The 10,524-nt window shown below is 35.4% G+C and overlaps 1 protein-coding gene across 1 annotated transcript; it reads left to right on the top strand.

Annotated features, from left to right (window-relative positions):
* Window positions 1-6,111: 6,111 nt before the first annotated feature.
* LOC141638898 (serine hydroxymethyltransferase 4-like) lies at window positions 6,112-10,251 on the top strand. The gene is made up of 5 exons (XM_074448078.1): window positions 6,112-6,935; window positions 7,626-7,909; window positions 8,406-8,796; window positions 9,053-9,154; window positions 9,665-10,251. The coding sequence occupies exons 1-5, from the start codon at window positions 6,332-6,334 to the stop codon at window positions 9,907-9,909; spliced, it is 1,626 nt and encodes a 541-aa protein (XP_074304179.1). The 5' UTR covers window positions 6,112-6,331; the 3' UTR covers window positions 9,910-10,251.
* The last annotated feature ends 273 nt before the right edge of the window (window positions 10,252-10,524 follow it).

The raw sequence follows: 10,524 nt of genomic DNA, 5'->3' as shown, positions 1-10,524 counted from the left end.
GATCTGATCTGAGCTTAACTGAACTTAAGCTCTGTTCTTTTGGACTTAAAGTCACTTAATTTAAGTTCACTTCAGATCCTATAAATTCAGTTCGGTTCAGATTAGATCCTATAAGTTCAGTTCAGTTCAGATCCTATAAGTTCAGTTTAGTCCAGATCCTATAAATTCAGTTTAGAAAAGTTATATACAGAGTATTATTTTTAAAACGACGCAAAAACATTTGACATTATTAATTATTCGATACTTACATACATTATTATTTTTAAAACAAAATTATCACTCTTCTCATTATTTTTTATCCGTAATGTACCGTAGTATAGTGTATAAACAAATCAATGTATATAAAGCGAAAAAATGTTATTATCTTACCTTGTGATTTAGACTATATTTTCTTATCAGTTTTCTCTCTTGACTGCCAACTAATTTCTTGTAAAAATTTGTTTAATCTCAATAAAAGTTTGCATTTATTTTTATAATAATAATAATATAATAATAATAAAAGTTGTAGTTTTATAAAAAAATAAAAAAATAAAAAAAATAAAAATAACAACAAGAACAAGAACAATGATAATAATAATAACAAAAACAAATAATACTAATAATAATAATAATAATATTTAAGTTAAATTAATTTAAGTTAATTTAAATTCGGATCGTGTAAGTTCAGTTCAGATACCATAAGTTCAGTTCAAATCCTATAAGTTTAGTTCGGTTCAGATCCTATAAGTTCAGTTCAGATCCAATAAGTTCAGTTAAGTTCAGATTTTATAAGTTCAATTCAGTTCAGATACTATAAGTTCAGTTCAGTTCAGTTCAGTTCAGATCCTATAAGTTCAGTTCAGTTCAAATCAGATCCGTTTCAGTCCAAAAGAACAAGGCCTTATAGGATCTGACTGAACTGAACTTAATTTATAAGATTTGAACTGAACTTATAGGATCTTGTAGACACCTCGTTTCTGCACCTCCCGCAAACCACCCGGTGATGATTGGGCCGCATGTTTGATTCGCGGAACGATTTGTGACAGTTCGTAAGATTATCGTCAAGTGTTTGCTCAAATATTAATGTCAACCTCTTAGTTGTCATCTACGTCCTGATACGGTCGTTTTGGCGATAATTAGAGTACATTCGAGTCCGGGTCAAAAACCGTCTCCATTTTCCGATAGTTGTTAAATCCAGAGTCGAATGTTCGAATGTTCCTGGATATTTCTATTCCATATTTCATAAATTTTATCTTTTGGCAAATAATATCCCGTAATATTCACAAGATAATCGAATTATTTTCGTCCTACCATAACTCAAACGCGAAATCTTTCTTCAAATAGAGGAAACCTCCTCGGGAACAGACGCAAGTCTTTGCGCCTCTTCCAAGAGACGCAGATGGCTATCGCTGCGCCTCTTCCCAGGCCCTTCTTTGCATGATTTACGTATCTTTTTTATATCTTTCCGAGATTCACTTCCAAAGAGTCTCCGAAACCCTACTCCTTCACGTGATTAGTATAAATAGGAGCTTTCGTTTCTCATATTTCTCACGCGAGTGTCCGCCCTTCTCTTCTCCCTTTGCATTCTAGACTTTGTTCTTACTAATTGGCGCCTACGTGCTTGGACTTCCGACCACGTAAGCTCGGATCTTTCCGGGTACCAGCCTCTCCGTTGCATGACCGACCAACTTGACCAACTACACTCAATCAACTTAAATTAATCAATCGTTTTCCTCTTACGAGGGCACTCTCTTTGCATTCGCGTCGAGCATCACTAGTCGATATCTTAGTTCATCTCGTTTCGTCAACATGTAAGTCTGAGGGTGTATAATTCTTTTATTTATTGTATTTTTTGTATCATTATTGTAAGGTTCACGTCGAAAATACCATTAAAACCGATTTCTAAAACCCTTTGTTAAAACCTCTTTTTACGGATTTTCAGAAGACTGACAGTCGAGAAAAGACGCAGCAACTGCTGCGCCTCTTCGAAGGAGCGCAGTTCCTGCTGCGCCTCTTCGTGAGGCTGCCGCAGTTCCTGCTTCTTTTCTTCTTCGTCGTCCTCTGTAATTTTTGTCTTGCTTTTATTTTGTTCGTTTGATGAACTCTTCGTTCACATGATAGCATAATAATAATCACATGTATATATTTCATCATTCATTCACATGTTTAATTCATCTAATCCGACTTAAATCCCAAGTAATTCATATTTGCGGGTTTTCGTCATTTAATATTCAATTCGGGTTTTAGAAATTCAATTCGTTCATATTGAGTTTCTGGGATTCATCGTTGATATATTTTCATCTGTTTATTCATTAATTCGTCATCAATTCATCATGTTTAATTAGTTAATTTATATTTGTTAATTAATCATTCATCCATGTAATTAATCCATCTTAATTCCGTCTCATCCATGTTTTACTGTTTTTATGACCCATTCATATGTTAAATAACCTATTAATCACTTCCATCCGAGTAAATAATTTAATCCATCATTAAATTTACCAATCGACATTAACGATTTGCAGTTCCGGCTTCACAGCCAGAACTCACCCTTGGAAAGACGCAAAGAATCGTTGCGCCTCTTCCGAGGGCGCAGCCGCGATCTCTTCTTTGTTCCCAGATGATTTCTGTCCCTGAACTCCGTTTCTGCCTTGACATAATTTAATTAGTTTACGTATTAACTAACTAATATCCGTAATATCACGCTAATTCCTGTTCGTTGGTTTTTTATTATTTCCTTTCATTCTTTTATTTCTTTTTCTCAAATCATCCGTTTTAAAGGTATTTTCGACATAAATCGCCTATTCCAATGTAATTATTTTAATTTATATTGTATTTTCAATTATTGTATTTCTTTTATTGCTTGTATGTTTTCACATGTAAATCAACATTAAATCCTACTTCGACCCAATTGTATGCTAATTACGTGTCTACCGACTTAGTTAATTCTCACATGTTAGGATTAAAACTTGGATGTTGCATTGCATGCATATAGCCGACGATATATCGAGTATAAATAACTTCCCTAATCATTAGTAGAGGCCGCTATCGAGGCGGGCGGGATTAGGTGTTCGATCAAAAGAGCTTCCTAATACGTACCCTCACCCCTTACTCCAGATCTCCGTGAGCACCCGTGTTCATTGGCATCCACGAGAGTCATTCTAGACATAGAATGCTAAGGGTAACGATTGCTTAGTGTTCATGTCACTACTTTGTGTCTTGACATGACACGAGGTATTCGAACGGTTCCAATTTCCCATAAAAATTGGTGGCGACTCCATACAAAATGCAAACGCTTGTTCCCGGTTTCTCACCAAGCGCCCCCGTGGGCGGCCCGCTGTCCACAGATCTGAACTGAAGTGAACTTATATGATCTGAACTGAACTGAACTGAACTGAACTTAATTTATAGGATCTGAACTGAACTGAACTGAACTTATATGATCTGAACTGAACTGAACTTATAAGATCTGAAGTGAACTTATAGGATATGAACTAAACTTACACGATCCGAATTTAAATTAACTTAAATTAATTTAACTTTATTATTATTATTATTATTATTATTATTATTATTATTATTGTTCTGGTTTTTGTTGTTATTTTTATTATTATTTATTATTTATTTTTATAAAAACGCAACTTTTATTATTATTATTATTATTGTTATTGTTAAAATAAACGCAAACTTTTATTGAGATTAAACAAAATTTTTATAAGAAATTAGTGGGCAGCTAAGAGAGAACGCTGATAAGAAAATATAGTCTAAAATACAAGGTAAGATAATAACATTTTTTCGCTTTATATACATTGATTTGTTCATACATTATACTACGGTTACATTACGATAAAAAATAATGACAAGAATGATAATTTTGTTTTAAAAATAATAATGTATATATGTATCGAATAATTAATAATATCAAATGTTTTTGCGTCGGCTTTTAAAAATAATACTCTGTATATAACTTTTCTAAACTGAACTTATATGATATGAATTGAACTTATAGGATCTGAACTTATAGAATCTGAACTGAACTGAACTTATAGGATCTGAATTGAACTGAACTTATAGGATTTGAACTGAACTGAACTTAAAGGATCTGAACTGAACTTATAAGATCTAATCTGAACTGAGTTGAACTTATATGATCTGAAGTGAACCTAAATTAAGTGACTTTAAGTCCAAAAAACCATGGCCTAATTAATCCTTTCCTATACAAATGAGTTATAAGATTTTATATTTATTTTACGGAAATTTCTCATGGTACCCTCGAATGTTGGCAGATTACACATGGTATTCCTTATTTAAGTTTTTACATATGGTACCCATGCGTTGACCTTTTTCATTCCCAAAATACCCTTTGGCAAACTTCCGTCATAACGCCGTTTCTCCTATGACTTGTGATGCCTTTTTTTGTTATCTAATACACTAACATTTCATCATCTAATACCTAAATCCTTATATATATATATATATATATATATATATATATATATATATATATATATATATATATATATATATATATATATATATATATATATATATATATATTTTTTTATCTAATAAGGTAACATTTAGTACGTAAATAATAAAACACAAATAACATAACATACTCAATTACTGATCTAATTAGTCATAGGAGTAACGACATTATGACGGAAATTGGCCAAAAGGGTATTCTGGGAAAGAAAAAGGTAAACACAGGGGTACTATATGTAAAAATTTAAAATGAGGGGTACCATGTGTAATCTACCAAAATTCGAGGATACCATGAGAAATTTCCGTTTATTTTAAGATTCAGTTGAGACTCTCAATCTTTCCACTTTATCCATGGTGTAATTTTTATACTCATGAAATATTTTTACATTAATATTTGTGATTCTTTTCCAGTCACATTTTTACTATTCATGAACCATGAATCTTAGGTAGGGGTGGTCAAATGGTGTGACCGAGCTTAATCGGGGTGGCCCGAGCATGGTTAAGTGGACCTAGTATCGGCCATGGATAGGGGGCATGTCGGGTCAGGCCGAGAGAAGTGGACCCGGAACCGGCCCGAGGTAGGTTTGAGGAGCGGGTCAAGGCCGGGCTTAGGGCAGTTCTGGCCAGGTGGGAGTGGACCCGAAATCGGTCTGGAGTAGGGGCGGTCGGATCGGGTTGAACACGGGCGGTCAAAGCTGACACGTGAAGGGGGCCGAGTGCGGCTTGACGGGGCTAACTCGCATGTTTAACCAACCCTAATCTCATGTTGAGACACGGAGTTTTCAATTTACAAGGTTCAACAAAAATGTATTTACTTTATCCCCTCCCAAGTGAGATTCCAAACTATTAAAGTAAAATTCAGACTTAGTTCCAGTATGAAAATAAGTGAGTCTTATTAAATCTTTAGAGCATCTCTAATGGTTAAGCAAAAGGACTTGCTTGCAAATAAAAAAGTTTTTAAGCTACTTGCTTAACCATTAGAGCACTTTAAATGTACTAGCTTAAATTGAGCTAGTAGCTCCATGGAGCTAGTAGCTCAAATGAGTCCACAAGAAAAAATCTACCAATTAAAACAACACTTAAATATTTTTAATTTTTATTTTATAGGTAAAATAAGTAAATTTATTAATTAAAATAGTGTTGTGGAAGGTAGTTGACATATGGTTGTATTTATGCCACAACACTAAGCTAGTAGCTTACCATTGTAGTAATTTGTAGCTTAAAAATATTCTAGCTTGAAAATCTTATGTGGCAAAAGTAAGCTATTAGTAACTAGCTTACCATTGTGGATGCTCTTACAAATTCTCATTATAGACGGACACTATCCGCCTATAGAGTGTCCGTCTATATCTATAGACGGATAGTGTCCCTTTCACAAATAAAAGTGGATAGTGCAAGTGGGTGGGAAATTGATACCCCACTTACCCTCCCACTTTAATTCTGTGAGAGGGTCACTATTCGTTTATAGCTACAGACGGATAGTGGCCGTCTATTATTATAAATGAACTGTTAATCTTAATAACGTCTTTAACTTGAGAAAGTATACATGGAATAAAATTATCAAAGTAGGGAAGAGGATCACATAAAATCATAAAGAAAAATCAAAACTCCAAAAGGGAGAGACGGACGAGTGGACAACACTTCCCTAAGAAAAAAATCACATAATTAGGCCATGTTGTCAACACTGAGCATCACCCATTTTTTAGATCTCTAATTTAACTCTCTCCCTCACCCCTCCAAGCCCTCCACTCCTCCTCCCTCCATCCCTCTCTCTTCACCAACCAAACCTCAATCATACTTCATACTAAATTACAAATCAATTAATTTTAACCAACAATTTCTTTTCTATTTTTTTCTTTTTAAAAAAATGTCAATAGTAGTGCACCACCAAATCTCACCAATCCTAACCAAGGACAAAAGTGTAATTTCACCCACCCACATCTTCCCATTTATATCCCATCATCAACATTTCATCAAACACCTTGTCTGCATACCTTCTCACTCTAATTTCCCCCATTTTTCCTCCAAATCTTTCCAAACAAACTCAAACCCACTTCCAATTCAATCTCCTTTAGCCATGGATCCCGTCAATTCATGGGGAAATACTTCTCTTGAGGAAGTCGATCCAGAAATCCATGACTTAATTGAGAAGGAAAAACATCGTCAGAGTCACGGAATTGAGCTAATTGCTTCTGAAAATTTCACCTCGTTTGCTGTGATTGAAGCTCTTGGATCTGCTTTGACGAATAAATACTCAGAGGGTATGCCTGGAAATCGGTATTATGGTGGAAATGAGCATATTGATGTTATTGAGAATCTTTGTCGTTCAAGGGCATTGCAGTGTTATCGTCTCGATGCCGAAAAATGGGGTGTTAATGTGCAGCCTTATTCGGGCAGTCCTGCCAATTTCGCTGCCTACACTGCTGTGTTGAACCCACATGATAGGATCATGGGTCTTGATTTACCCTCAGGTCTGACATTTTATAATGTTAGCTTATTGCCATGTTATTTTTTGTCGCAAATTCTCGTAAGACGGTCTCATTATAGGATTATCGTTGATTTGAGTAGTTATTTGTTGGTTTTAGCTTTTACATGGTTATTGGGTATTTGTAGCTGCCATAAATCATACTTCGTAATATATGGATAGTTGAATTAGACGGACCGTACATTAATTGACGTGAGATCGTTTTTGGGAGACCAACTAATTTTAATCTTTGTTAATCGGGTATACGGTATGTGTGGGGATTTTAGTTGAAGTAGACGGATCATACATTATATTGTCATGAGATCGTCTTTCAGGAGACTAGGTTTAATCTTTGTTAATTGGGTATTGGCTATTGTGTATGTGTGGGATTTTAGTTAAATTAGATTTATCGTACATTATATTGCAGTGAGATCGTCTTTCAGGTGACCGACTAATTTTAATAGTTGTTAATTGGGTATTGGGAATGTGTGGGGATTTTTGTTGAATTAGACGGATCGTACATTTTATTGATGTGAGACCGTCTTTTAGGTGACCGACTAATTTATATTTTTGTGACATGAACGTATCGAAGGGTTGAAAGTGATTAAAAACCTACTAACATAAATGCTTGATTATGATTTGTGGGTTACATTGCTTTTGATTTGTAATGTTAGTAACAAATATTTTCTACACTCAGGTGGGCATTTGACACACGGTTACTATACATCTGGGGGTAAGAAAATTTCTGCAACCTCAATTTACTTTGAAAGTTTGCCTTACAAGGTGAATTCCACAACTGGATATATTGATTATGAGAAGCTTGAGGAGAAAGCTTTGGACTTTAGGCCTAAGATGATCATTTGCGGCGGTAGTGCTTACCCTAGAGATTGGGATTATGCAAAGTTTAGGGCTGTTGCTGACAAGTGCGGTGCTTTGTTGCTCTGTGATATGGCTCATATCAGTGGCCTTGTTGCTGCTGAGGTATGATCTTTTTGGTGTTTACATTGCTGCTATTGCTGTTTTATTGTTGATTTGTTGTTGTCAAGATCGGATCCGGGATTCCGTTCACTGGTTCCAATCTGATCTGTATTTTTTCCAAAATTTTGTGAGTATCTGGAATTATAACTGGATTCGCATTTTCATAAATGCGATGCAGTTTTTCTGCATTTTGTGATCTTTGATGATATATTGCTGCCACTCGTATAGAAGTATGTGATTTGGTCAATATGTTGGTTGTTTATCATGGGGTATGGCTCGTATATACTCTTCCATTTACATCTTGAAGTTAATGTTAATGTCTTTCTGGTTTGTTGGTAATGCAAGCCAGGTAATTAACACTCCTCGATAATGCAAGCCTTGGTGGTTTATTTGTGTATCGAATAACTTTCCATTAAGTGGATTAGCTAGTATTGATGTTAAGAATTTAACGCATTGCGAAGCAGAAATATTTATTTTTGCCTTCGTCATTTTAATGCAGGAAGCTGCTAGCCCCTTTGAGTACTGTGACATTGTCACAACCACTACACACAAGAGTCTTAGAGGCCCACGGGCTGGTATGATCTTCTACCGTAAAGGTCCCAAACCACCAAAGAAGGGTCAACCTGAAGATGCCGTGTATGACTTCGAGGACCGCATCAACTTTGCAGTTTTCCCTTCACTTCAGGGTGGTCCTCACAATCATCAGATTGGTGCCTTGGCTGTCGCCCTAAAACAGGCTATGTCTCCTGGTTTCAAGGCTTATGCCAAGCAAGTTAGGGCCAATGCCGTTGCTATTGGAAACTATCTTATGGGCAAGGGGTACAGCCTTGTCACTGGTGGAACCGAGAACCACCTTGTCTTGTGGGATCTTCGACCTCTTGGATTGACCGGTAATTTGCTCTTGTTCTTTCTGATAGTCACTAATTATGATGCCGCTTTGTTATTAACTTATTATTGCATAGAATTTCAGTTACAAGTGACAATTAATTTCTTTCACTATATAAGGAACGAAACTGAAAAACCATTTCGAGTTTGTTCTTAATTTTTCCCTTTCATATATTGTGTTTTTCACAATTTAAATATCTTTTTGCTCTTACTCCTGAGATGTTATTTACAAGCATGGATTTTGTCACAATGTTTCTACAGGAAACAAGGTAGAGAAGCTCTGTGATCTGTGCAACATCACTGTCAACAAGAATGCTGTTTTTGGTGACAGCAGTGCCTTGGCTCCTGGAGGTGTACGAATTGGTATGCTTCTCATGCCATAATCCCAGAAATACTATACAGAATTATACATTGTTGATTTTAATACATTACTTACATGAAAAATGTTTTTTCTTCTTCTATTAATATGTTATATATTTCCTCTGTTTAAGTCAATTTGCTACATAATTCTAAATCTCTCACATATTTTAGAAAATGTAGTGAAATAGCTCAGACGGAGGGAGTATCTATTTTGAATTCCCATTTCCGAATCCTAGTTCCGTTGCTGTGTGAAGTATGATAGATTGAAATGACAGGCCTCGCCGATACCTCTTATATAGAGTTGAAGTTGGTTGTTGTCATTTGGAGTATTGATATTATTTTTTGCATTCCTCCACCAAACTTCAACTCTAACGATATTGATTTATGTTTCGGGCAACAGCTCAAAATTGTACCATTATCCACATGAAGATAAAAATACTTGAATTAAACTAAGATTTGGTTGAATTTTACTGGAGTAAAGAGTGGTTGCATAACAAGTTAGTTGTTAAACAGGTACACCTGCCATGACTTCAAGAGGGTTGTTGGAGAAAGACTTTGAGCAGATAGGAGAGTTCCTGCACAGGTCGGTGCAACTCACTCTGAGTATCCAAAAGGAGTATGGTAAGCTCCTCAAGGACTTCAACAAAGGTTTGGTGAACAACAAGGAGATCGAACAACTCAAGGCCGATGTCGAGAAGTTTGCTTCTTCATTCGACATGCCTGGATTCAAGATGTCCGAGTTGAAATACAAGAGTTAGGTTTTTTTTGATCATCCAAGTCTTGTCGAGATTGAGGGAAGTTTGTTCCTAATTTGGTTTTTGGTGTTCTTTATATTGGAGTAGGTATATTAAGAATATTTCTGGTATTTTTATCATCTTTGAAGTGGATGTTAGGGGTTGAACCAAAAAAGTACTCGTACGTAGTAGTTAATGCATCCAAAATCAAGAATTACAAATGTTCCATTAATGTACTGGTAGTAGTTTGTCTTTCCTTTTTCTTTCCACCACCTTTTGTTTTCCCTTGTGGAAATTGCTTTTATTAGTTTTCAATTGGTTCTAGCTGACCTTGTGTTTGGAATAAAATTGTAAAATCCCTTTTTACTTGCATGGTTTCTCTATAAAGTACGAGGACACTTATCCACCCACCGGCCTGCCTCAACGACATCCCTAATCAACATGACATTCCTAATCAACGAGATTTCTCCTGGTTACAATATAAAATAAACATATAATTACAGTGGAAAAAGGGGTGGAAAGCGGTTTTCTTTTTCTAAAACTATCAAGTAAACAAACCACAAGTCTCACATATACTTTAAACCAAAGTAACTTAAGTAAGTTTAAAAGCTTTATTACAATAACATAAACACAGTCGAG

This window comes from Silene latifolia, unplaced genomic scaffold (genome assembly GCF_048544455.1).
Source record: "Silene latifolia isolate original U9 population unplaced genomic scaffold, ASM4854445v1 scaffold_224, whole genome shotgun sequence".
Taxonomy (NCBI): domain Eukaryota; kingdom Viridiplantae; phylum Streptophyta; class Magnoliopsida; order Caryophyllales; family Caryophyllaceae; genus Silene; species Silene latifolia.
Note: the sequence above shows the minus strand (reverse complement) of the source record. Positions and strands in the feature narration are given on the sequence as shown.